Source organism: Falco punctatus (assembly GCF_963210335.1).
Source record: "Falco punctatus genome assembly, chromosome: 8".
Taxonomy (NCBI): Eukaryota; Metazoa; Chordata; class Aves; order Falconiformes; family Falconidae; genus Falco; species Falco punctatus.
The window spans coordinates 63352698-63380563 of NC_137588.1; the positions used below are offsets into that span (position 1 = coordinate 63352698).

The window sequence follows — 27866 nt, forward strand, 5'->3', positions numbered from 1 at the left end:
TGTCGCCCAGGGCAGGCTGTCCTACCCTGGCCTTGCTCCCCGGCATAGCAAAGGATAAAGCAGATGTAAGTGTAGTAGCAGCCGTAGTGGTTAACAGTGGGTCACTCCGTGTAGTAAAGCAGCATATCTGCAACTTGTGCTTGGAGGAAGGGGTGACTGTGGGCGCAGGAGGCAGCATGGCATGCTGCTGCGAGTGCTGCTGGAGTCTGGGTGCCCTTGGGCTGAGCAGGGCAAGCTTTCCGCAAAACAAGCCAGATGGGAGCGTTTGAACGACCTGTGTCTTTCTCCGTCAGCCTTTTGAGGTTTGCACGCAGGTTGTGTGGTTGGTCGCTCTAAAATTTGTGTCTGGTTTCATTGATTCTCAGCCCTTTCTTTGTACAAAGACCTCAGCCCTTGAGGTGAATTGGAATCTACGCCACAAATCTGATTCTAAATTTGGATTTGGATCCGTCAGTACTTGGATTCAAAAGGATTTTCAAGTGTCTTGCCTTTTGTAATACTCATACTCTGGTTCTTTCCCTTTTATGCTCTTAAGCTTCTTATTTTCTTCAGTAGTTAAATGAATTAATGTTGCATAAAAAGTGCTCTTCATTCACTGGCCTGTGCAGCATACCTAAATAATGTCCTGATATTTTGGACTTTTATATAACCGTTTAGCAAAATGCAAATGGATTGGCGAGAAATGTATGTCAGTTCAACGCACAATGCTTTGAAAAGCTGGAGAGAATCCCTGGAAGGATTGCTTAAAGGATTTGGGGAATTTATCTTCATTAGTTAGTCATTTAACTCTCGGTTCTTCCTGTTTTAGAAGATATTGCTACCTCAAGATCCTCTGCTGCCTCGTAGCATGCCTCCTGATAATAGAATAGGCTTCCTTTGTTTAAAAGCTGAGAATTTTGTCACGCTACCTTGAAAGCCTCTCAAAGACTTTAATCAGACCCTTTTGATCATGCTTGCAGAACGAAAATTTCCCCAGACTCGCCTGCAACAAACTGCTATTGATTTAAGAGAAGAGTGGTGTGGTCTGTGTAGGCTTGGATGGGCTCACACGTTTTAACCCATTACATTCTGGGAAGATGGCTTCATTAATTGGTGATGCATTTTATTCCGGTCGTTTTGGGGGTGTGTGGGTGTGTTTGTTTTTTAAAGACAGAGAGAAAGCTGCCTTTATTATGTAGGGGTGATTGGCCTGAAATTGACCTTTTTTAATTTGAATAAGAACTACTGGGAGAATAAATAGTAAGTTCTTCTTTCCAGTGGCTGTACTGAGACTGTGCAGGCAGCAAGGAGGAACCTCATCCCTGGGCTCTGACACAGGTGACGTTACAGAGGCAGGTTTCTGGGGAAAATAATTTTTTTTTAAAAAAAAGGTGGTTGAGTTAATATAACAAATTAACCTTTCACTGAAGTGTTCATCATTTCAGCTTGTGGTGTTGGCCCAATTCTGGCTTGATCAAAGCTGCTTGTGAGCTGAGCCGTCCCCGCGGCATGCAGGACTACCCCCACGTGGGCAGGGGGATGCATACAGCGATGCACGGGGGGCTTTGCCCTGTCAGACCTGCTCTGCGCTGCCTGGTCTCACAGCCCTGGCACGCTCCTGTAGTTGATCTCCAGGGGGGAAAGTGTAATGCTGTGTGCGTTTCAAGAGTAAACCCCTCTCGGTGCAAATAATCTTACTTTACTAAATTAGGCTGCACAGCTTCCAACACCAACTGGCTTAGTACAACAGTTGCCTTAATGTGCTTTATTTTATTGGCCTGATGTCAGATGCTAGCACTTAGTAAATCCTAACGAGGCTCCAGTGGCCCGATAAGATAGCTGCTGCCGGCTTGGGGATTTTTCCAATCTATTCCATAGCATCAGAGTATCCACTTGGCTGGGGAGGCAGCTGCTTGAGGCTGGTCCCCTTGGAGAGGCGAGTGGCAGTCTTGGGAAAGGTGATGGGGAAAATAATTGGAAAAACTTTTCAAAAAAGGTGGTTTGTAATCATGCAGATCCAGTTCACTGGTTGACAACTTGGCAAAAGGAGAGGTGAACCTGCAGGGTGTTGGCCCGGTGCTACAGATGTGGGTCACGTTTCCCCTCATCATCCTCAGCATGGGGGTGATGCTCGCAGCACTGTGACTGAGCCTCCTGTAGTGGCAGAGGACAGTGAGAGAGGGGCTACTTACTGGAGTCTCTTCTTTAAAATTCCCCTTGTCCTGCTGGAATAATACAAAAGGGCTGAGACAGGCAGTGATATTGGACCTCTCACCTTTTTTGAAGCACAGTGCTATGTGGAGGACATACAAAGGCATCACAAATGAGACTTGTCCTGAGGGGTTTAGGGACAATAATATACTTTGTAGAAAAGGGAAAAAGACATATGTTCTGGTGTCCTACTGGAGTGAATCCCTGCAGGAGGCATGGTCTGCAGGCATTGCTGCACGGGGAGGCCGATCTCAGAGCCTGGAGCTACTTACCAGGGCCACTTACACTGCAAACTCCACGTGCCCCGCTGCTACAATATTGTTAGCTGCGCATGTTTTTTGTTTCTTTTACTAGTTTCTGTTTATAAATATTCTTCTGCATCTGCATTTTTTGGAAAGAAATGAAGCAGCTTTTGCTTGTTTTTGTGGAGGGGTTAAATGCAGAACATTTTTCTCTTGGCTTTAATTTTGGGAAAGCACTAAAACCGACACGTGTTTATGCTGTGTTCCCAGAGCAGATGCTGTGCTGTGCGTGCGCGATCACCTCGGGCAGAGTGTGCATGAATGTGCTTCTGTGGGCATAAAAGGAGCTGTGAAAACATGAGTGCCAGTGACCTCCCCAGCATGCTGGCTGGTCCTGCACCCATTTCATGCTCAGTTCCTTCCTGCTGAAGATGCAGCAGTGATTAGGTGATGGCTAGTGGGTATTACACCCATAGCGCTGTGTGGGATCTGCTTAATCATCTCATGAAGAGCTCATCACCAGCTAACTCCATCCCTGCCTGGCTCACAGATTACAGGTCCAGTGCAGTGGACCCATTACTCAGAGTTGCTTTGATTCACTCTTAGAAAACCACACCAGGGGAGGTTTAGATGGGATATTGGGAAAAATTTCTTCACAGAAAGGGTGGTCAAGTATTGGAACAGGCTGCCCAGGGAGGTGGTAGAGTCACCATCCCTGGAGGTGTTTAAAAAACACACAGGTGCAGTGCTTGGGGCCGTGGGTTAGTGGTGGGCTTGGCAGTGCTGGGTTAGTGGCTGGACTTGATGATCTCAAAGGTCTTTTCCAACCTCCATGATTCTGTGATTCTATTGCATTCCAGGCTGTGCTTCAACCTGCTGAGCACCAGGGCTGGCACCCAGGAGCAGGAAGGTGCAGAAAGTCCTCTACCCTCTCGTGGGCAAGCTATGGGGTTGCCTAGGCTGTCTTGTGCAACTTCACCCCAAGTCTCCCATCAGCTGGCTTTGAATTTATATTGGTGTGAAAGTATCTTCAAGTGCAGGGCAACAATAACTAGCAGTGTAAGTTAGCTGATGGCCAGGAGTTCACATCAGTGCTGCTTCGTTGCTGTGTAAATTTGTAGCTTTGCGAGCTCAGAGCTTCCAAATGAGGCAGGATTCTTGTCTAGTTGAAAAAAGAAAAACCTTTAGGGGAACCTTAATAAAAATATTTATGTTTCTTCAAGCCTGTGGTGTTTGCGGTGGGTTTGGCTCTCAGTGCTATATGCTTGACTGCTCTGAACGTGTATTGAGGTTGCTGTCACCCCACAGCATGAGCAGGGCCCTTTGGGAGCTGCGTGGCCTCACAGGGAGTGATATCTGTAGGGGCTCAGACCACCCCATCCACCCATGTAATTCTCCACCAGCACCTTGCTCCATCCCTGAAACACCGGCAGCCACGTGGGGTTACCCCCCGGGGTTAGCAGGGTGTGAGGGACCGGGCTGGCTCCTTGCTAGCATGTAATTGCCCCACTTGAGCTCTTCACTGGAGAAAAGCAAACAAACAGCCCAGATCCTGGCAGGTGCCCAGCGTGGGCGAGACGAGGCATGGCACATGCAGGGTGCAGCAGGAGCCCGTGTTCAGCCCCAGCGCGTGAGCTGGGACGCTGCTTTAGGGTACTCGGCATTGTCCGTAGAAAGACAGCGTGGCGTGGGGGGACAAGGCTTGTCCTTGTCCCGGGGAGATCGCTCGCACCACCCTGGGTTACGTATCCCTTGGTCTGGTCTTGGTCTGTGTTCATTCAGCCTTGATTTTTAAAACTGTTTGTTCCTGGTGCTGATGGCTAATGTCAAAACCAAGCAAACAAAAATCTTATGGCTGTTTTTCTTAAACCTATCCTATCCTCAAACCTCAGTGCCTTTGGAGGCCCCTTTCAAGAACCCAGGGGTCCAGTGCCTCAGCGCAGGTTTTCTTCGCAGCATTTTTAACTTCATAACATGTCCAGCTACACTCAAATCCGTGTGCGCTTCATTCACACCGTGCACGTGGCGGTTATTGCTCACGGCAGCCCCCCGGCCCCTCTGCAGGGCAGTGAGCAGGAGTGCCTCCGGTAAAACCTCCGTCCCAGAACCTCTGTGCACTGCTGGCCTTTAATGTCACTGCCCTGGAAAGACCTGGCACCCATGGGCAACGCACGCAGCTGTAATTGCATTGCATAGAGCCATAGCCCTGGAGAATGGACTAATATTCAAACAAGGCTTATCGCTTGAACAAAAAATTCTGTATTTGTTTATAATGGTAGATGCTCAGCAGCCCTTGGGCAGTAGCTGGCCTTTGTAGAGAAGAGAGGCTGGTTGAGGAGCATTCTGGGTTGAGTTGATTGCTGCTGGGCACGAGTGCTGCCTGAACAAGACACTGAGATCCCTCCGGCTCCTTCCTTGTGTATTTGTTCATTTCCACGGGACAGTAGAGAGTTTATCTGTCTTGGATATTTTGCTCCAAGCATAGACAGGGTCATTTTTCTTGGATGTTTCACTCCAAGCATAGACACTCTTACAAAACATGCTATATTTAAAATTGCATCCTTGTCCTTATGGAGATGCTGGTTTTGTAGTAGGCTGTCTGCATGGATCTGCATGGTGCGAAGCAGGTAGGACCCTTGCATGAGGATTCATGCACAGCCCTGACCCATAACCAAGTTCGTAGGGCTTTCTGTGGCATGTTTGGTGTCAATGGCTTTGCACAGCTGTGAGTTAGGAAAACTCGCTTTGCAGTATTTTAAACACTATTCACGAAAATACAAACTTGGGACCTGACAGACACTGTAATACTGACTCCCAAGCTGCCATGACACTGGTGCTGTATCTCAAATTAATGAGTTCTTGGAGTACAGCTCTATTTCAAACCCTCAGTCATCTCCACGGCTAGCATGAAATGCTAATATGAAGATACTGCCAAAACAATTTGAAATAAACCAGAATCTAAAAATAGGAAACAGCTAAGAGCTCCATTTATGATCAGCTTATTCTCCAAGGACGCTACAATCTGGTGAAGATCAGTGCAGGGGGGAAACAAATCCATCGGACATTTAGACAGCATTGGATAGACAAGAACAAAATACAGCTGTCCTGGGTCAAACTGAAGGTCGGTTATTCCAAGAGCCCGCTGGCAGCCGGAGCTGCAGGGCGAGCACCGAGGGAAGCAGCTAATAACAGGCAAACGCATGGAGATGCCTCCTTGGAGGTGGTGGTTGAGCTTCTGGTTGACTTTCTGGTGGGTCTGGCAGCTTTGGTGGCTGTAGGAGGACCCTGACGCTCTGTGAATGCCACATCTTCTTATACAGATTCAAAAGTACCCAACAGGACAAATGCATGCCGGGAAAAAATGAACCTTTCTGGGGTTGAAGCGCCCTGTGTCAGGGCTCTACAGCTAACGTGTACCCTGTTCAGAAGGGCCTCCTGTGTCTGCTCTGAGCCGAGCTGCAGGGAAGCCCAGGAGCAGGGAAGGAGTTGGCCTGGCAGGTTTTTTAGAGCGAAAAAGCCTGGCTGAAACTATTGAAGAGCAAATGGCAAATGCTGATTCACTCTGACAACGCAACAAAAGCCTTAATTCAGGCTGCCAGTTCTACTTAAATGTAAGAAGTGGTTTGGAGCTCCCCACACACCTTCAGGTTCATGTTTCGGTGGTTTTGGTGGCTGTAGTCACGCGGGGAGCGGTGCAGCAGGTCTGTGTTACACCTCTCACAGCCCTGTGAGCGGCTGCGGTGCGATCCATGAAGGGCTTTGGTGGTAGGACGAAATCCTCTTCAAATTTCCTATGAAAACAGATGTGGAGAAAGCAAATCGAGATGGAAACAGGGATGCGTGCATGCCTCTTTTCTAAAAGACTGCCAGTTTAATGGTGGCCTGTGGTGGTCGGGGGCCGGGGGGGGGGCTTGTGGGCACCGCTTGGTCTCAAACTGTCCAAAAAACCCTACCTGGTTTGTCAGCATCTGGTTGCCACTGTGGACCCATGTAAGCCCCGTCCAAGGGGAGAGGCAGCACAGAGCAGTTGCTCGGATCTTTCAAGCGGGGTGTGACAGAGCAGATGCATTGCCAGAGACGGGATTATAGCCCTGTAAGTCATGAGCGAGCAGAATCAAAGCACCATCGCACTCTAAATGTGGGGGGACAGGAGTAACCAAAGTCAGACTCACTGTACTTTCTCACTTGATAAACCATGTGGTTGGTTAGCGGAGCGTTAGCAGATCCTCTGAATGACTGAAGAGGAAATTAGAGGGCAAGCACATAGCTATTAAGAGTTTAAACAGACACATTTACCTGTCCTGCCTATGCCTTGCATCATTTTTATATTATTGCAAAAATTAAAACCACATTTGGGCTGATGTAAACGAAATGGTAATTTCTTGAGGAACTCTTTTTTATGGGTGGCAGGATTGGTCTTATGGCTGGCCACAAACAGTACCTGGATCTGTCATTAGTTCCTCAGGAAAGAAGTTACGAGTTTTGTAAGGTTCTGGCGTTCCTACAAAACCAAAAGGAAAGAGCTGTGGAGACTTAACGAGCAGCATGATATTCCATGCAGGGCTAGAAGGAGACAAGTCAGTTGAACAACGGTCAGGAAAAACTGATGTCAAATATAACCTCTTTGCAGGAAGCAATTAGGGTGACTGCGCTCATCTTCTAATTACATAGTTATCCAAAGAGGAAGGTTTCATGTGCTCTATAGGGACTGATTCTTGTAGTGTGATTTAAGGCCTACAAGCCAAAGGAGTGTAAAGGATCCCTCTGGAAAGAGGGTATCGCATTATTTCAAGCAAGAGGCGAATCTGAAGAGAGGATCTGGTCACACACTGACTGGGGTTGACAGAAATCTCTATTTAAGAGCACTGTTGTAGGCGATGGCCCGAGCGCCCTGGCTCTGACATCCAACATCTGGTAGATGCCATCGGTGTAGGCAAAACACCTATCTTCTCCAGAAATAACTATTCCTTTTATCTGCTGCTTATTCCAAGAAACTCTTTAAAAACTGATCACTTTTAAGTAACCCTTTTATTTTTCCTTGCCTAGATTAACCCCGGCAGTAAAGCAGCCATGGCAAACCTGTGCGCAGGAGATATTATTCTGGCAATTAATGGAGAGAGCACGGAGAACATGACACACCTAGAAGCTCAAAACAAGATCAAAGCATGCATGGACCAACTGCTGCTTTCCCTGAACAGGTAGGTCCTCTTCTGTTTGAGGTGCTTTGGGGTCAGCTTTGCTTGGCCTCCGCAGAAGGCTTGCAGCTGGCCCTGGCGTGGTTGCACCCTTAGGCCCAGTTCTTGGTGCATGCCCATGGTCTCTGTAATTGTTCTGCATTTTTAAGTACAGTAAAACAAAATTATTTTTAAAGGGTCATTGACACAAAAAAAGGGGTTCAGTTCATGTATATGTGTGTATTATCATTCGTACCTTGCAAGGCTTATCCAGGCTGTGAGCTGGGTCAGATCCTTCAACCCAAGGGAGGTTTTATTGACTCGAGCAAGACTAGTACTGGGATTGCAATCTCCTTTGGGCAAAGCCTCCCACTTAGTTAACATCCACTTACCATTTTCCTAAACATCTGTTCAATGAATAGGCATTTGAAGGTCCTGCGAAATTAACATTTTTAGAATATTTCAGAGCAAAATGAAGGCTTGGCCTTTTTTTTGCTTTCCATTGGAATTAATTCTGTAGCTGAAGGTTCCTAGCATGAACCACAGGTTATCCAGGCAGAATGAGTGCTCCTTATAAGGCTCACAAATGCCCAGTGCTATCTGTAATAGGTTTAAATAAGTGTATACAATTTTTGACTTCAGATTAAAAAGGCATTTCCTGCTATAAAGAGCTATCGCTTACTGTTTATACTTCTCTTGGAAAACATGTAGTTTCTGACTGGAAGCCTGGGCAGTGGGGAAGGAGCGCTGCTGTAAATGGAGCACAGGCTCGCTGGCTCCTCATGGCTCATCAGTGGTGGCCGAGCCACCCGGCTGATGCAGAGTCCCCGAGCTTAGCCTGTGCCATAGGGATGATGTGGCTTCAGCATTAGGAAAGAAAGAAAAAAAGAAAAACAAGAAAACTCTTCGTGCAGGCAGAATTTCCCATAGCCAAGTAGGGTGGTCATTTGGCTTTCCATTTGGAGCAGCTTTAGGGAGGTGTGGATGGTCTTCCACCCCAGATGGGGCTGTACCCAGGGCAGGACCAGGGTTCCCTTCCTGGCTGTCCACAGGCTGGTGGAGCTCTCCTTGGAAGAGGTGGAAATCCTCGTGTAGTGATGGAAGCTTTCAGTGAGCAGAACAGCTTCATCAGGAGTTAGAATAAAGTTTTGCTGAAAAGAGCTTCCACCTGCAGCACGGCAGCGCTTTGCTTTCACGTACGAGCGTTTCCACTGTGTGAATTCACGGGCTGAATTCCCACTTTTACACCTCATTTTAGCCACCAGTATTAACTGGCATTTGGTTTGTTTTGTGGCTGAGGTGGGACCCTTGAGTGCTCCCCCTCTGTGGGTGGCACACTGTATGTGCCTGGCTTTCTGCCGGTGTCCAGCTGGTCCTCACACTTAGGAAGAGGTGCTTGGATCCTGCTGGAGGCAGCTGTGACCGTACTGGTGGTGGTAGCTGCCAGGTCAGTGTATGTGGTGTCAGCAGTATCTCTGTGAAAGCGCATCTCCTCTCCTAAGAGGTGACCTTGCACAGACACAGGGCAGGGGTTGCGTCACACTGGCGCGGCAGGGCTCCACCACGAGAGGAGCGGGCAGAGGTCCCAGCAGTGCTGGTATGTGCCTTGGTGGGATTACGGATGTTCTGTCTAGTTTCCCTCAGGCACAGAAATGGTCATTAATGACTTCGTGGTGATCTGGAAGCTGCTGTGTGGAAGACTTCTGGCAGCAGGAGGGTCTGTGGCTTCAGGCTGGGTTTGCCTAAGGACACCTAGTGAGGGTGGCATTTCTAACTGTGGGACCGTGCAACGTGCCCGGAGGGGCAGTGGGCTCTCTGTAGCAGCGGTCACTGGTGATGGCCCACAGCCTTGCAGCGGTGCAGGGTTCATGGGTGAGGTGGCCTGGGCTTTGCTAGGCAAGAGGGTTGCAGCGGTTTTGTCAGGACTTAGCCTTCAGAAATGCAGATTTTGAAGGCTCTTGTATCTGACAGGCAAAAATAAATGTGCAGGCTTCTGCAAGACTGGAGCAGACAGGAGCTGGTGATGGAGGGGAGCTGTTGGGAAGGAGTGGCTCCTCTCGGGAGGAAATTGCACTGTTGGGTCGGTGAGGTGGCTCCTCCAAGAGAAGAACAGACGTTGGCTGTGCCCAGAGAAGCCCATGAGAGTGGCCTTTCTCTCAATAGGGAAAACTGAATCGTTTATTTTTTTGACACTAAGGACAGCAGCTCCAGTAATGCTTTATTAGTCTGTTCTTAGTTCAGCCCAAAGCTACATGGTTCTTGGATCTCTCTCCTCTTTCCCGAGTGACCTGTTGGATCCAGACAGCTCTGCCCAGCTGTTTGTCATCCTTGGTGTGAGCAGATCCCTGTGCCGGGAGCTGCTGGCGAGGGAGCCGTGTCCTGGGGCAGCGGCAGGGGATTGCACTGGTCTCTGTGCACGTCCAGCAGCTGCGGTTTGCAATAGCTGCGGGTCACTGGCCTGGGCTCCCTGCGAGGCTGAGCTCCAGGAAAGCCCCACGCAGAGGTGTGGATTAGCATCATCTCCCTCGGGCAAGAGCATGCTCTCCAAGCAGTGTCTGTCTCTGTACTCTGCCTTCAACAAAACATAGCTTGCAAATCAATGTAAGGAAATTTTTTCTTAAAGTGTGTTTGTCTGGAATATATTTGAAATAACGAGCTTGTTTGTTTTATTTCTCTTAGTGAAGACGTATGAAATTTGATGTTAATTCTGTTCTGCTGAAGCTGGCTCCCTCCAGCTGGGCGTGTGTGCCAAGGGAGGGCAGTGAGCCTGGCAGCGAAGGGCTTCCAGCCCTTGGTGCCCTCTGGGCTTCTTCCATCCCGTGCCCTTTCTCTGTGAACCCTTGACATTATGCGTTACCATGACAGAGAACAAGATTGTTTTTGTTTTCAAACTGTGGTCGGTAAATGCTCTTTGACTGGAAAGTTCAGTAGGAAAATCGAAATGGGGGGAACACAAGGAGAGGGAGTTGCTGTGTGGTCTGACAGGATGTCCTGAGACCAGCATGGCCCGTCTGGGTTTCGGAGGTGTCAGGGATGCAGAGTACCCATGGCATTTGATGGGAAGAGATGCTAATTATCCCATTTACAAAATTTGTCTCATTAAGACATTTGGATGCACCGGTGGAGAAACAAGTAAGGAGCCAGGAGGACTGTGGGTCTTTGTGGGTAGAATAAACAATGGGAGCGTAAAACTTTCCCATGAAGTGCAGGCAATTTCTCTCCCCAATACTCGGGGAGGAAACAACTGAAGTAAGTGGGATTTCTGTTGCGATGCAAACTTTGGCCACAGTCAGGCGTGATGATGTGGATGGACTGCAAATAGATCAGCATGTTGGTCATTAGCACAGTTTGTCATTAGGAACGTCACACTGGGTCTGATGGTTTTTCTCTTACCCGGCTGCATGGTAGAATCTGTTCATTTAAGTCAATCTGGAAGGAGAAAAGCTTGAGTTTGAGATCAAACGTGAACATGTAATTTCCAAACACTGTAATGGAAAGCAGCACCCAGAGCACTCCTCCTTGTGGCTCTGCTGGCCAGAGGACCGTGCCAGCTGTTGGGAAGCACATCTGCTATGGTTTTGCTTGCCGGGACCTGCACTGAGCTCCAGAGGGATGTCTGGAGAAGTGATTTTTTGAGGCAGCAGAAAGATCCATGGTGCAAGGAGTATGGCTGTGTTGGCAGAAAGAAGCCACATCATTCCCTGGTGTATCTGGCACCGTTGCACGACAGCTCCTGGGAAACTGAAGCATCTGTTTTCTCTGCTTGGGGCACTCCAGTTCCCTGGACTGGTTATGATCGCTAGGGCTGGGCGTGCGGTGCTGAGGAGGTAGCTCTGGGAAAGCTCTGCATCTGGTCTTTGATGTAATTCTGGGGTGGCTGAGAGAGGCGGTGTCTGGAGGGCATCAGCAGCAAAGCACACAGCATGGTGAGAAGCTGGCAGAGCCTGGGCGTTCTGCCTCCCAGCAGTGGTCACCTTGGATGGAAAAGCTGGTTTGTTTCCTAACAGTAGCAAAGGATCCAGCAACACGGGCTTGATAAATTGCATCTGGATTCTCTCTAGTGATGTATGTTCATGTGAACAAGTACTTGTGCATTAAAATCAGTATTTTTTTCTTGCAATCAACCCTTTCTTGCCCTGGAAGACAGTCAGTGTCCAGTCAAGTGCACACAATGAGCCTAGGGCTCAGAGATAACCAGCGTGGCAGTGCAGCTTGCCCTGCTCTTGCTTACATATTACTGTGTATTTTCTTAACTCTTTTAAAGAAAGCCTTCCCAGCTCCTTTGAATATTAACATCTCTCGTGGTTATGCTGCAGCCCTAAAATTGGGTTGGAGCTGTGCTCTGCTGAAGCCACTGCTTGAGAACAGAGAGTTGAGCACCCAAAGGACCTCAGATGCTGGACAGGAGACCTTGTGGCACCACTGATGCTGTTCCCACTGACGCACACTGCTGGAAAGTCCTTGGCAGCACTGTCCAGACCTGCCCATCTGTGCCAGAGGGGGAAGGCAAGTCTGAAAGCTTTTTTTCCTGAAGCTTTTGTCATCTGCCAGCTGGGAGCATGAAAGTTTGTGCTGCATCCTTCCTGGAGGAGCTGGCCCCAAGCCCCCCCCTTGGGAAAACTGCTGGGAAGGGGATGTTACAGCTTTTCAGGTGTGCTGGGGTCTGTGACTCTCCCATGTCCCCTGCAGCCCCAGAGTCAGTGTTGGTGTCTGGGAGGCTGCCTCTGCTCTCAGGCTGTACTAACATGTATTTCTTAAAAAAAAAAAAAAAAAAAAAAAAAAATCTCCACTCTGTCCTTTATCAAGGACTTTAAGCGCTCTTGGTGTGGTTCTCCCTCCTTCTTCACACCCCTGTTCTCTTGACGCCTTTCTGGGCTGGACCCCTATGCCCCCTGACGTTAATGGGAGTTTTGTCCCCAGCTTTGCTGGGTCCCGTTTTGCCCAGAGATGTGCAGGGCTGTTTCTGGGCAGCGGTGCTGTGGAAGGCAGAGCAGCACAGTAGCTTTACTGTTCCTAAAGGGAGTAGAGGAAAATCCTCATCAGCTCATGAAAGGAGTCGATTTATGTAACCAATGCTCGTGTGGGTACTGGTGTAACGTGTGAGGAATTACCTCCGCATCCCTGTAACAAGGGGGTGGGCGGTCAGGTCGTGGCTAACAGCTCCAAGATGTGAGGCCAGGAGTTCAGCTGAGCTTAGTAAGGCTGGAGCAGTGCCTGGCACCTGGGCTGTGGGGGGAGGCGGCGGTGGCGCTGATGGAGATTTGAGTGGGATGGTCTGGGATGCCCTGCTGATAAATCAGGCAGCCTGTTCCAGCATCGTCTTCCCAGCTGCTGAATCCCAAGCCAAGGTAGCGCAGGGTCTGCTCCGCCTGCCTTACTGGTACCTGCAAGGGAGGGCAAGGGCAGGTGGGTGGCAGCTGGGTGGAGAGGATCCCGGCTGTCAAGCAGCCCTGTGAGTTATTGCTCACAGAGACGTGGTGTGGAGATCTTGGTAGTTAGCCACTAAATGTATGTATTTGACTGGTGGCCAAGGGTTTCAGAGTTTTGAATAATTTAAATGTGTGGTTAAGGTTGATCCCATGGTAAAACTTGTTCTTTTTTATGACTGCAAAGTTGTCTCTAGGTTGCACAAATAAGGAATTTCTTAACCAGGCACAAAGTGTGCTGGGGAGCAAGAGGTCCCTGGCTCGAGTAACATGTTCATACTCCTGTGATGTGCAGGGAGGAATTAATGTGTGTTGTGAGACTTTTTTTTTTTTTTTTTAAATAGTAATCGTAACGATTTTGATGCTGTTCTTCTCAGTCCAATCCAACTACGGCCCTTTCTTTGGGTAATAATACAGGCTGTTTGTGCATGGGGCCAGATGGGTGCTGGGGGACTGACAGCACCTGCCTGGCCCCAGGCACAACCAAGGACTCCTGGGTAGCTGCATTGTATTTATTTTCTGACTGTGGTGTCAAAGCATCTATCCTCAAAGGTTCAGCTTCGGTTCCTTCCATCTAAAGTAAATCCTGGAAGCAGTTTCTTCCCCCTCCATCTGGTGTGCGGGCTGCAGGAATGGCCTTTGCCTGCGGAGGGAAGGTGTTTCAGAGATGGTAACTCTTCTTTCTAAAGAGCAGCTGTGGAACCCCCTGCCCAGCTCTAGGGGCTGTTTTGCTCTGGGCAACCCTGGCAGAGGGAGGACAAGGGGCTGAGAAGGAAGCAAGGCAGCATGCATGGGCTGGGAAACCCACATTGCTTTACAGACAGCAGTGACGTGCAGCACTGCACTCGCAGCGTGGATCAAATTTGTTCTCGTTTGCTTGAGACCGAGTGACAAAGGCCAAGTGCAGAAGGGCAGTGAGGCTCGCAGCCATGTGCTGTGCCCTGCTGCAGGATGGATAACCAAAACCCCCTTCCCAGGGGATGAGCAGCGTGCAGGGAGCCCTCATGGACCGATGCACCGTTACAGTTTTGCTGAGTCTACTTGGAAAATTTGCATATAAAAGTTTTATATTTTCTCCTGCTTTCTGTACAGAGATAGAGCTTCTCTGGAAGTTTCTATGGGAGAAAGCCCAGTAATGAGTCTGCTGGACATATAGCCCCAAAAGTCCCTGGAACCTCACGTAGTTAGTGTTCTTCTGACCCCCTCTCCTGCCTCCCGCAGCCCATGGAGGTTTTGTGGGGTCCGTTTGCTGCGAGCAGCGCAGGCACGCTGCTGGAAGATGGGAAGGATGACAATGTATGATGTTCTCAAGTTTCCAGTAAAAGTACAACTGGAAAAGTGAATCACAGCTTCCCCTCCAGAGCTCCTCAAGGACTAATAGAGAGGAAAACCGGCATCTTTCCAGAGCCTCGATACACAGCAATGGTTTCAGCCAAGAGGAATGAAGGAGAAAACCTGCAGCTGCTCTTTCACATAGCCTGGATGAGCTGGGTCCATCAGGGTGTCAGCAGAGCTCAGCTACATCAGCCCCTGCCTGCATCACTGCAGGGATGCATCCAATGCCGTGCAGTTGTCACGGTGAGGTTCACAATCCTGGGGAGTTGCAAACTGAAAGAGGGGAGGTTTAGGTGAGATGTTAGGAAGAAATCCTTCCCTGTGAGGGTGGCGAGGCGCTGGCACGGGCTGCCCAGAGCAGCTGTGGGTGCCCCATCCCTGGCAGTGCCCAAGGCCAGGCTGGACAGGGCTGGGGGCAGCCTGGGCTGGTGGCTGGTGTCCCTGCCTGTGGCAGGGGGTTGGGCTGGGTGGCCTTCAAGGTCCCTTCCAACCCAAGCTATTCAACAAATTAGAAGCATCAGTTGTCACAGCACTCTCCAAACCAGCCGGCTGCAACAAGGTCTTTTACCATCTCATACCAACATACTCTTCATGCCAGTCCCTCTGCTGCCTTCTCCTAGTCACTCCTCACCCCAAGCGCACGTTCTCTCTCTCTTCTCTCTGCTTCTTCCTCCTCTCTCTTCACTGGCTGCCCAACCTCTTCACAGAACCAGCCACAGCTGCACCTTATCTACATCAGCCAACCCACCGCCCCTGAAGCCAACCACAGCTGGATATTATCAATGCTAATTAAGGCAGCTTCATCCCTCTACAATCAGCTGTAGCTGCTTCTAGACTGAGTTCAGCTGCTAGAAGGCTAATGGGCGTACCAATGATAAAGATCAGTTGTGACCATAGTGCTGTGCCATGATGGGAGGCGGATAGCATTCTGGAGATGGAAGGAACCTGGAGTCACCCCCCACCTCAGAAGGGACCGTACAGACTGGTGTGAAGTACAGGGATGTGGTTGTTCTGGAGGGTCGCATCGCTGTCACCGCTCATACCTGCGTGGCTGCACAATGGCAGGCGGCAGCGTCCTGGGTCGGGTCTGGCACTTTGCCAAGTGCTAAATGTTAGTTTATAAGGGGATGGAGAAATTAGAAATTCAGTAAGACCCTGGAAATCTTGCAACTTAAAAGCACCTCTACAAATGTAAAGAGCAAGACTTGCAGATCATTACCAGGTGAAAAAACACTCTGGTAAAATATGTGAGCATATGCAAGTAATCTTTTGAGAATGATGTTGAGACTTTTAGAAAACAAATGGTGGGATAAAAGGTGTCTGCAAGTTTGGTTGGTTTTATTTTTTTAGTTCTGTCTTGTTAACAGGTCTGTTTCCCACGAAGCCCCATGTTGAAGGCCCAGCACTGACCTCGGTCAAGTTATTTTTCTTAGGATTGTCCTAGCAGCCATTAAAATATGGCAGAGTGTTGCTAGCACAGGGTAATGATTTCCACATAGCTGACTTTAATCCCCTACAACACATCTGAAAACACTTTTCCTGTCCTTGAGCCGTAAGTTAAACGACTTGGAACATTTGAGCGTGATGTCTGATCTCACACCCATTACGTTAGAAAAGTGTGATTAGTTTTTGCTGTTGCCTAAACACAAAGCTCTGACTGTTGGCAGCGTGAACCTGCTGCCAGGGTGGGTTGGGGTGGCCGTGCTGAGCCCATGGTCCCCACTGCTCCAGGGCTGGCTCGGCTCCCCTGTCCTGGGGGGCTGCAGGGGACCCCCTGTGCTGCTGGTCCTGCCGGGGGCACAGGGGTGTCAGCTCCTCGGAGCATCAGCCCCTTCTCCAGTAGCTGCCCATGGCATCGTACTCAGAGTCATCTCTTAATTATTTCTGATTACCTCATATTCTACTGTTCCTGCAGAAAAGGAGTCTCCTTATATAAGCAGAAATCTCATCAAACTTACAACTTGCATTTCTATTTGCTGAGGCTCCTGTTTCTTCCGTACCCCTTTGCTTTGCCTTTAGAAGGACCAAACAGAACCTAAATTGTGCTTAATTTCAGAGTATTCAAGTGGAAGCTGTGGTTGAGGCGAGTCTGGCATTGCTCCGGCCATCGCTGGGAGCTGTATGAGGCTGCCTGGCTCATACCAAGAAATTCTGTTTGCTCTAAAGAATTGATGGTGAAGCCTACTGGCTACGAATGGGCTTCCAGGCCAGGCTGGGCAGGGCTAGGGGCAGCCTGGGCTAGTGGCCAGTGTCCCTGTCCGTGGCAGGGGGGTGAAACTAGGTGATCTTTAAAGTCCCTTCCAACCCAAACCATTCTGTCATTCTATACGCAAACCTAAGTCTGGCTGTGTCTTTCATTAAGTGTAAAGGCACCTATAATGGCTCTTTGAAAACACAAGTTTAGCTGCTTTCTGGCACAGATGGTGTGATTTTTGTTTGTCAGGGATGTGGGGACCTGGGAAATTCCAACTAGAATGTGCTGGCAGTACCGGTGAATGAATGCCGTAGCTTCATGCAGAGCAAATTTACTGCTATCGCTCTTATCTTCTGCAATCAGAATCGCTTTCTGAATCTCAGTTCTTGTTTACTGGCAAATTGAAGTCTTCAGGGATCCTTTAAGCTGTTTGGCATGCGGGCTCCAGAGCTGAGCAAAGAGGAATGTCGTAACTGCCCCTTCTCAGCGGCAGCGTGAGCACACATCGGGCTGATTCAGTGCACGGGGAAAAAAAGCACGGAAATAATAATGATGCTTGCTGCCAATGTAATTAGGCATTTTCATTGTTCTGGGCCTCCAGATGAAACTTTCAATGTGGAAGTGATATACACAGCACTGGATCATGGCACAAAGCAAGTCGGGATTGCTAGGAAGGCTGCCATTCCTGGGAAGGGCGGCTTCTTTTGTCCCACCGAAAACAGCTGGAAAGACCATCTTAAAGTGAATTCCCCCACTTAAAATCAAATAATTACAGTAAAGATAACTTATCAGAACAAGACATCTAGCTACGAGAAAGTGTATGTTATCCCCTGTTGAAAAAGCTGTGATGGTAGTACTGAATAGTGGTTTGGAACAAAAAAAGCTGAACCCCTCGGGGGATGGATCCGAAGTGCGTTACAGACGGCGGGAGCCTTTGCTTTCGAGAGGGTTTGGGTTGGACCCTGAGTTTGGAAAGGTAGGTCTGTACGCTGACTGGTTTAGAGGCAAAATAGCAAAGGTAAAATATCACCTCAGGAGTTCCTGGTTTAAAGCCACGCTCCTTATTTTTCAAACTTGGACTCTGCAGATCATTAAACTAGAGCTGAACGTGGTGTGTGGCAGGGGCCAGAGTCCAGCAGAGGACACCTGGCCGCAGCCAGCGATCTGTGCCTATCAAACAAGAGCTGTTTTCGTTAAGTGGTACATATGCGGACTGTGATGGTAAACAGAACAGTTTGCATGTGAAGAATTTATCTTATACTTTGCGTAGTTTCCATCTCCTCAGTCAACCTCTCAGCACCCAGAGAAGCCTGTGTATGTCCCTGCTGGACCTCACCCAAGCCCTGCAGCTCCCTCGTGCCCTGAGGGCTGGAGAGGACAGCCACGCTGGAGATCTTGTCCCAGCCGTGCCCCACGTACCTTTGTGGGGAAAAAATGATCAGGCACATGGAAAAATCTTTGGATAGTGGTAGCATCCTGCTCTGGCTTGGCAGGACTGAAGATGCATTTGTGAATGGAAACTGTATTTGTAGGGCTTCCTCTATCTGGCACCTGCTGAAAGGGTCAAGATGATTCATACAGGGTTGCATAAGCCTTCTCCCTGAAAGGCATTTGTATGGTTTCTGCTGTGGTCTAGTATACGGGCCTGCCAGGGATTACATGCATATATATATATACATACACACATGCGCACATTCGGAATATATTTCAGGATTCAGGGCCAGAATAAAGGGGCAAAGCCAGCAGTATGTAAAACAAGAACCACCACAAGCCTGTCTACTGATTTCTTGAACTGAAATAAATTTGTATCTTAAACTCCGCACTAAGCAGGAGCCTGTAGTTCAAGAATAGTTTTGAGCTTCATGGTTTTAATAACACAGAATTGGCATTTTCTCTGTTTACCACTGTAGTATTTCTGAGGATAATTTTAGGCAAACACATGTATATATTAATTCTTTGGCAAGCCTATATACTACATGTATGGTTTGGTGGGTTTTTGTCGGTTGTTGTTTGGGTTTTTTTAAGAAGTCTGGATTTTTTTGTTGTTTGGTGTGTTGCTGCTTGGATTTTGGGTTTGGGGTTTTTTTAAACTAATGTAAGTTGAGTTTACTTAATTTCCCATTGCAGAACTGAAGGGAAGACCTGGTCACCCCCTGTTCTGGAAGATGGCAAGGCTCAAGCGTACCGGATCAACGTAGAGCCGGAGCCACAGGTACGGCAGCAGCCCGGCACACAGGCTGCCCTTCCAGCCTGGCTTTTCTGGAGGGAGGAGATCCGTATCTGGAAAGCCCTCTGCTCTGCCTGCAGTCCTTCCAGAGCTTAAGGAGTTTCTATGCATGGTTTTAAAGCATCACGTTGGTTAGGTGTTTCCATGCAGGTCTTGTTGTGCTTTGCTTGGGCTGGTAAAGCCCGGGCTTCTGTGAACCAGATCCCTGACCTGATCTGGCTTAAACCCAGCTCCATAATTGCCCTCTGCACAAGCTGGGCTTTGTGGAATCAGCTTGCTGGTGGCATGAGGAGGCTGGGCAGTGCCACGGGGCGGGCAGCACCCAGCACCAGACCTCCCAAGCCCAGTGACCAAGCTCGTGGTCAGCATTATTTTTGATGGAGCCTTCCTAACGGAGCTGCCAGATGCCTGCCCTTCCTGGAGCCACAGCATGCCCAGGGTCTGTTTGCACCTGCCTTTGCTGACGTGCCTTCCTCTCGGCTGCTTGCAAAATCCACCGCACCCTCCTTGTCCCGTGACTGTGATTCAGTAGTTCACATGGTGGATATATTTTTTGGGGGTAATTTTTTGGTTTCCTCTTCCCTCCCGTCTTGCTCCTTTCTCTCCCTTCTCTCTGTTTTGCAGCTGGCCTCTTCCCTCTGTCTTCAACCCTTTTCCCCAGACCCTCCTGCCAGCACCCTGCCTGCAGCCTGCCCTGCCTTTCCACCCGCCGGGGCTGTCTCCAGCAGCACCCTGCTGCCGGGAGGTGGGTGGACCTGAGTAGATCTTCGTCTTCCATACCCAGATCTTGAGGAACAGCTTGTTAGTGAGGTCAAAGATGACTCTAATTCTCCTTTGGTTCCTCAAAGGGAAGAGGAACCATATCTCACTCCTCCCTTTCTGCCTGAGTTACCCAGATGTTGGGTTTTCGGATGTGCTGGTCCATGATGGGTGCAGTAGGGATAGCCAGAGAATGAGGAGGAGCCCAGGAGGAGGGGATGGGGCAGAGGGGACCTCCTGATGTCTTGCTCCCCCTCGGATAGGTGCGGGGCAGATGCGCATGGGTTGGAGGGGTTTCTTCCGTCCAGCTTTCCCAGGGCACACGAGGGGATGCATGGCAGGACTGAAGCCTACTGAGCCTTCTCAGTGCTGCAGGTTGGCCAGCTCCTCCCAGAGCAGGGGCAGGGGCACCAGAGCTGCCTGCAGGCTTCAGAAAACAAAAGTACCTCGGGCTGACAAAGAAACCAAGACCGTGACTGCTGCAGCGATGCAGGAGTGCTTGTGTGCTGATGCCAAGTATCACATACTGCTGGTACGGCTTCCTTCTCCGCAAAGGTGGCTTCTGGCCTGGGCTGGTTCAGGAGAGCTTTTTCTCCAGCACCTGCAAAGTGCCCGCATGAGGATGCTACTGGCTTAGTTCTGCTGCTGGTTTCTAGAGGTGGCTTTTTGAGTGTCCTGATGAGGGTGCCAAGGTCCCCCCACAGCCCTCCCAGGAAAAGAGCCTTGGCAGCAGTAACTCCATCAAGTGACAAGGATGGGAGTGAGATTCTCCATACCCCACGAAGAGCAGACCTGTATAGTCATGCCTGTGAATCTGTTGGCCAGTGCATGTGGGATTTGCAAATATTTTGCGTTCCTGCCCAGGACCAGAGGGCAGAGGGGCTGGCAGCTGCCGGCACTGCAGAGCGGCAGCACTGGCAAACCCACCCCACTATCGCACACGAGCGACTCATGGGTCTGCTCATCTTTCCTGCACTGACTGACGGGGCAGGGTGATCTGTGTGCTTGAGCCTTGAGTTCTGGCCACATTTGCTTCATCAATCAATTATGGCAATCTTTTCTGACAGATATTTTTTCTTAATAGACTTTGATGTACCCAAAACTCTATGAATAATATTAAATGAGGAACAAATGTGCAGCAGTCACACTGCCAGATACAACATTTCTGAGGTTTAATGCAGATTGGATTTGAATCTGACTGTTAATATATGCTACATATGGATCTTTTTTAAAATTAGACAGTTACATAGACTGTAACGAGGAGGTAGAGATGGATTTTCCTGAATTCAGACCTATACTGAGAATGTGTAAATCTGGGGAGTACTCGGTGGGTAAAGCTGATGTGTTTGTGGGGAGGCACTGGGAGAGGCATGCGAACAAGTGTTCACAGGTACAGATGGCAGGTTCCAGCTCTTGCTGTCTTTTTCAGTGGCTCTATCCCCACGTCATCTTGCTTAATGGCTTTTTGGGTTTCCCAGAGAGGCAGCGAGGGAGCTGCCATGCGCGCGTTAGAGTGCTCCTGCTGTGGGTGCACCCTCGGCGTGCCGGTTGTTTTGTCTCCCTCCCCAAACCGACTGTGCCTTGAGTGTGGCTGAGGCTTCAGCATGGCTCACGCTGACTGCTGGGTGCACGTGCCAGTAGCTGTCCTAAGCCCCGCGTTATTGCAGGTGTCTTCTTATTTGCTTGATGCTAGGGGTGATCATCAGCACTCAGGAGTGCAGACCCTTGCAGCAGGCATCCTGTCCCCCAGGAGCAGAGATTCGGATCGTGGCTGGGGTCCCTGGTGGAGCGATGCCATATGACCCGGGGCTGTATTTGCTCAGCCCCTGTGAGCAAAGGCACTTACTAGATCGTGAGAAAGAAAAGGTTCATTGTAAAGTAATAGCTTGGCTCAAAATGCACAACCTTTAGGTGCACTTCCTCGCATCTGGAAAAAAGCAATCTGCTTTGAAACACGGGGAAAGGGGAGGAATCTGCTGGAATTCTGCCCTCAAATCACAAAAATAGGTTTGGGGTTGTCCTTGAAAAGGGTTTTGAGAGTTTTACCCCAAGTGGCCTTTCCAGTAATGTGGAGCACATGTCTTTCCTTCCTCCAGGTTTTACTCTGTCAACTTTTCCATCATAATGGGCAAAGATGTCTAAAAAGTCTTTTGACTTGTGACTACAGTAATTCTTGCTAGAGGCCCCAAAATGTGTGAGCATAAGCAGAATGCCTAAATCTGTGCGATTTCTAGGAAAGCATATACCCTATAATTAAATTTGATTTATTTAGGCGCAGTCTTTGTCTTGAAGGCAGCAAGGCTTGCAGTTATCTTTTGTGCGAGAGAATTTGGAAGGTATGGACCAGCTGATGAGCTTTCCTCTCTTTCTAAATCTGTTGTGGTTTGTCATTTGAGCTTTGTGGAAAACCCCTACGCAAAGACCAAGAATGTAATCAATCCTTCTTATTAAAACTGATTACTGCCATGACTGCAGGGAATAACTGCCCTCACAACTGCAGAAGCTGGAAGTGGAGAGAGCTGCTTGTTCACAGCAGAAATGACACGGAACAGGATGCTAGTGGGTCACCTTCGTGAAATACCATTTGTTTTAAAAAAAGCAGGCTTCGGTTATCAGTTGGTTACACTATACAAGTCTGCCCTTAACAGCAGGAGTCTATAGTGGAGGTCACAAATTCAGTGACATTCAAACTTGCATCCTAAATAACAAAAAGATTCGTGTCTGCCGGACCTGGTTGTGGGTGACGGTGGGACCCACGGGGATGCTGAGGGCGGCTCGGTGCTCTCCAGCAGCACCGTTGCATGAAGTCAGGATCCCATCACGCAGACATGAAATCATTGCTGATGTGTTGGGATCTCCGGTCTGGCTTTGCCACCGGCTGTGCGCCCTGTGTCGGCATCGCTGCAGGCACTGGCCCTGGCTGTCCCGCCTCAGCAAGGCAGAGAGCGCAGAGCCCGATCCATCAGTTTCTGGGGATCCCGCTGTCTTCGGCTTCTTGTAGCGTGAACTCGCTAGTCAAAATACTGCCATGTGGTGCTAATAAAAGGAGAGGATGTTTGTTTTCTTGACCGTTCCCATACTGCCAGAATTGGCAGGTTTCTGGCCCAGGAGGGCTGGAAACACGGGCTTCAGGCTGTGGGGCAGAGCCTCATCAGCACTAATTGACAGTAGATCAAGTGTCTGGGTGGGAGAATAATTGCAGCAGAAATTGAATTGGCAGCACGTAGCCAGAGCTGGAATAGGATGCAAGTCCTCCCAGACCTGGACACTTGGCTGAGGGAAGCTATGTGGGGTGACAGGCTGGGTTTCCTCCGGCTGCCCGGAGAGGGAGTGGTACTTCCCGCAGGCGGTCCATTAGCCCTGTCCCACGGGAATGGCATCCCAGTGCCAGCGAGCCAGCGCAGCAGCACCCGTGTTGCTCCTGGAGGAGGGACGGGGCCGGCGGGTCAGTGCTCCCGCTCCCCCTTGCCGTGGTCCCCTCTTGTGCTGCGTGTGCCCCGGGAGCGGCAGCTTTCCAGCCTGACCCTCCGACTGAGGGCTGAGCTCTGGGAAGTGGAGAAGGCCTGGGCTTTTCTTATTCAGGATTAATTACTCCTCATTTGATTAATTAGCTTTGCGTATTGCATTAAGTTCTCAGCAGGCTGGTGGTGTGCATGAAATTTCCATATACAGCTTTGTGAAAGCATGGTATAGCCCAGACTTATTTCTGTGAACTGGGGGTTAAAGCCTTGTTGTTGGGGAGGTAGAATTCCCGTTCTGGAGGTGACCGACTTTCCTTCCTCCCCTGGCCGGTGGGATGGGCCATGTCTGCTCTCGTCAGGACCCCTGCCCCCCCCCTGCACCCAGCCCTCGCACGGGCATCGGCCGGTGCTCTCGGGGCGGGAGGAGAGGGAAAATGTCTGCCTCGTACTTTGGGGAAAACAAAGGATGAGATAATGCCCTGGCACAAGCCCGGGTTCCCGTCGCATGGGAACTCCCAGCTTGTTGTTTGAGGACTGATTTAATAGCAGAAACATGCTGAATCCTGACGGCGGCTGCAAGCGGCGTCAGCCTGGAGCTGCGAGCACTCCCACAGCGCTTCGCACTCAAGTCAGGGGTATATGTACCACCAACACCACTGGTCTAATATACTGGGTGAAGAGGTTGCACACAAGTCTGTTTCTATTTGTAACTCTGATATAATATTAAATCATTTGAAAGCAAAGGCATTTTCTCAGAACCACTTTGACACGTCAGACTGTTGTAGCTGTAACTTTCATGTGAAATCCTCTATGTATCTCTTACATGAATCGGCATCTTCAAGTGAGCTTGAACAATCCTGGTATTTGAAAGGGGAAAATCCAATCTTAGGGTGAAGGGAAAAAATGGGAATGGAAACTTCAAAATGGTGTTTTCTTCTGCCCAGGTAACTTGAATAACTTGGTTTTGTTGAAGGTAAATAGGTGCTATACTGAAATAGTAACAATGTGGGTTGATTTAAGACAAAACAGAAAATGCTGTTGGATAAAGAAGTAAGGCAGATACACACCGTGTTATTTTACTTGATAACATCAGTTTCAGTGATGATTCTGTTGACACAGGTTCAGAAACAGCCTGCTTGTGTATTCAGAAATACCAGGTGTTTGCTTGGAAGCAGAGGGAGGCATAGTTTAGTGTTTGTGTTCTTATCCATCGGGGAAAAATAACTTACCCCATTCCATTTTCACTTGTTGCTCACTTAAGATAAATTAATTGCTCTTGGCAGTTGCTTGTGTGACCTGCTGGGGTGAGAGTGTGCAGAGAGAGCACCGTCCCAGGCAGCTGGGTGCAGGGGGTGGTGATGCTGGGAGCAGGGATGGGGTGCTGGATGCAGGGGATGGCAATGCTGGTGCAAGGATGGGGTGCTGGGGCAGGGGATGGCAATGCTAATACAGGGATGGGGTGATGGGGGCAGGAGGGATGCTTACTGTGGTCCCCTAGGTTCCTTGCAGCCAGATGAGTGGCACAGGGCAGACCGGCTGCCAGCACGGCGGGTGAAGGGGATGCGTCAAGGGCAGGGAGCTGCTCCCAAACCTCTCTTTGGCCAGAGGGGTGGGTAAGTGGCAGCCAGGGAGAGCGGAGAGCCTGGGACAGCCAGGCTGCAGTAGCTGCCTCCCATCCCCTGGAACAGCCTGCTCCTGCCATGGAGGGCTGGGATGTCCCACAGGCACTGCCAGTGCTTGTTTGTTAGCAGGAAAACCCAAGACATGTTTTAATTCGAGCTGAGTTTATCTTCTTTATTAATGAGTAAAAGCAAAAGGTTGGGGAATTCCAAAATGAAAACAAAAAATATTATCCTACTGCTTTCATTGTGTTTTCCTGTGTACCTTACCCTGGCTTTCACAGAGAGAGACGTTCAGATAAGCCACACTGATGAAGTAGGCATCTTTGGGGTTTAAGCAGGTAATATTTCTCTAGTCTGAAGATTAGCTTGTTGCCAGTGATGCTTTTGTCTTTCAATTAGCTGCTGAAGGCACTTATGGGAAAAAAAAACACAAACCAGGAAGTATGATATGATAACACTTGGAAATGCAGCAATTCCCACAACTGGGAGTAGAGGAGAGAGACAGTAAGCTGGCAAGGATGGAATAGGGACGTTGCCTGCATTAAGTTCACTAGGTTTGTTCCTTAAGCCAAACACCAGATGGTGAGAAAAGTGATTTAATAGCAGCATTAAATGGTGGCTCAGTCAGGTGTCACTGAAATGGGACCAGCAGCATCTTCCCTAAGAGGAGGGGGAGCAGGCAGGAGGCTGGGCTGGATACTTGTGATGGTTTGGGGTTTTTTTTCCCCTCTGTAGTAGACATTATTTTCTGTCAGTGGGGAGTCTGATCCAAGGCATGCAGCAGCCCATGCACAGCAGGGCAGCTTGAGGCTGAGCACTGGCAGGAGCATCAGCCTGGTGCCTGCACTGAGTAATGTTCTCCTACACCATGGCTGTCTGCTGCTGGGCTGGGAAGGTGACCCTGAACACCGGAAAGCAGAGGGAAAATCCTTCCTGGGGTTTAGACTGTCGTTGAGTTTAGCTAAGGTCAGATAATCATCTGGCAGGAGGGCACTGCTGCCGCTGGAGAGAGGAGAGAATTTCGAGGCTCTTCTACCTTTGTTTTTCAGGGTTATTATATTGCAAAAAATACCTTGATGTTTCACTGATGTTTATTTTCTATTAATGGTCATTAGACTTTCCTGTATGGCTGAAAATTAAATACTATGTATAGGATACATAGAAATTCTTTTAGTCTTAGACTTCTTCACCTACTCTAATTTCTTCTAAAATTACTTATTACAAATATTAGTTCTGTGTACATATGAACCAGACTGAGGCTGGCTGAGGACTATGAGAGCTGGAGATACACCAAGCCTGAGCCTTGACGCAAGTGTGTTGTGTTACTGCAGTGCAGTAGTTACTGCCCTGTCCAGATGTATTCACGTTGCCTGGCTGCAGAGCTGTGCCCGAAGGTGTTTGGCAAATGCAGCCGGTGTGCCCTGTGACCTCCAGCGCAGCGCAGCGCATGCTCCCCAGCTATCTTGCTTTTTGTATGAAAGTGTTAATAAAACCGACATGTTTGTACAAAGCCCTCCTCTGTCTGCTTGCTAAACACTCCCTTGCATGCACCCTTGATATTAAAAACATGCCCTCTGCACTGGAGCAGGCGAGATAAATGGAAACACATTTTAATCGTTCTTGCTGGTCTTGGGGAACTTTTTTCCATCGCTGTGGATTTTTAAGAGACCGCTGGGGAGCCAGGTAGCTTAAGGGATAAAGTCGTGGCATTGCACTCCAGTCCCTCTTGATCTCCTTAATTCGCACGGGGGGGTGAAGCTGTTTGCTGCACCGCTGGGAGCTGGCAACCATCACACCCTTGCTGGTGGCCATCAGCGTGACTGCACCAAGGGGAGAAGCGTTTGCTCCTTCAGAAGGGTCGGTGTAGTTTGCTTCTCTAATTGTGAGAAATTGTCCCTGGGTTAGATATATGCTGTCCTTGTGCTATGTAATGTATAGTGCTGACAATGTGCATGTGCAAATACAGACCTGGAGTATTTTCCCAGCTTACCCTAAAACCAATTTTAAAAATACCTCATTTTATATTGCAGAGCTGCTTCTCGTGAGAGCATTCCTTCAGAAAGGCATAGATGTCTTCCTCCTGGAAGTTAAGAAATTCCCAACCATTGTTTACAAATGGTTTAGAAACTTTCCCATCCATGCAAATACATTTTGGGTGACTCTCGTCAAGGCTGCTATAATGCTGTCAAACGTGACACATCATTTAGAGCTGGTAGGAAATGTTCAGCTTTTGCCCCTTTGGTGCGAACCTCAGCCTGGCACTGGCCTTGGCAGCTCTGCAGTGCCCGGGGCGAGGGCAGCCGGGGCTTTGGGTCAAGCCCCAGCTCCTGGAGTCATGTGTTTATGGAATTACTCCTGAAAAACAAAGGCAGGCTTCTGTATGTAGAGGTGTGTGGGTTTTACCTGTGGAAATGGGGGTTTGTGGCTGGAAATTTGCAGTGACGGGAGGTGGATGGGGCTGACCTCAGCCAGCTCCCTGCCAGAACAGCAATTAAATAGAAGGCAATGGAGATTTTCACACAATGCTTTTGCTGTGGCTTGCAGGGGTTTCAGCAGAAATTGCAGCATGTAATACAGAAATAAGTGCTTTAAAATGAACCTGACTGCCAGGTCCAACACCACGAAGCTGAGCAAACCTTAGCAATGCTCACAGGGGCTGCACTCTGCCTACCAGAACGTGACCCAGCGATGTTTTTCAGCACGTCCAAGACCCAGCAAGAAGCCATGGGGTTCGTTTTGAGCCCCTGTCCTGAGACGTGACTTGCCATGTGCCAACAGCCGTGCCTTCTCAGGGCACAGACTGTCCTGGGGACGCGGGCAGGCTGGGGCTCAGCCAGGCTCTGCATTGAGTCATGTTTCATGTGAACGTTGTCTGCAGCCTTTTAACTAAAAGACCATCTGATTTTAAGGGTTTGGTCTCTTACTTAGAGAGATCTGAAAAATTAATTTGGTGTTTAGCTGATGACTGTGAAAGGAGCGTAGTAGGAAGGACATGATGGATAAAGTTCTTCAGACCATGGTATATGCTGAAAGAGGAACTTGGCAAAATCTTTGAAATCTATCTCGTAAAATAACCCACACACTCTGTTCATCCAGCTTCAGCGAACTATGCTCAGCCTTTTTTCTTATCTGTTAATCTTCTGAGCTGAGCTGAATAGTGGGATCATACTTACTAGAGCTTTTTAAAGTTAGACTGAAGCCTGCTTATGCTGTAAAAACAGCGTCTCAACAGGACA

The 27866-nt window shown here is 49.2% G+C and overlaps 1 protein-coding gene across 1 annotated transcript in view; it reads left to right on the forward strand.

Annotated features, from left to right (window-relative positions):
- PDLIM4 (PDZ and LIM domain 4) overlaps positions 1-27866 on the forward strand; it is a 53063-nt gene that overhangs the window by 7530 nt on the left and 17667 nt on the right. The window contains exons 2-3 of the mRNA XM_080397801.1: positions 7479-7630; positions 18689-18773. Coding sequence (XP_080253927.1) covers positions 7479-7630; positions 18689-18773 — 237 coding nt within the window. The remainder of the gene's footprint in view (positions 1-7478; positions 7631-18688; positions 18774-27866) is intronic.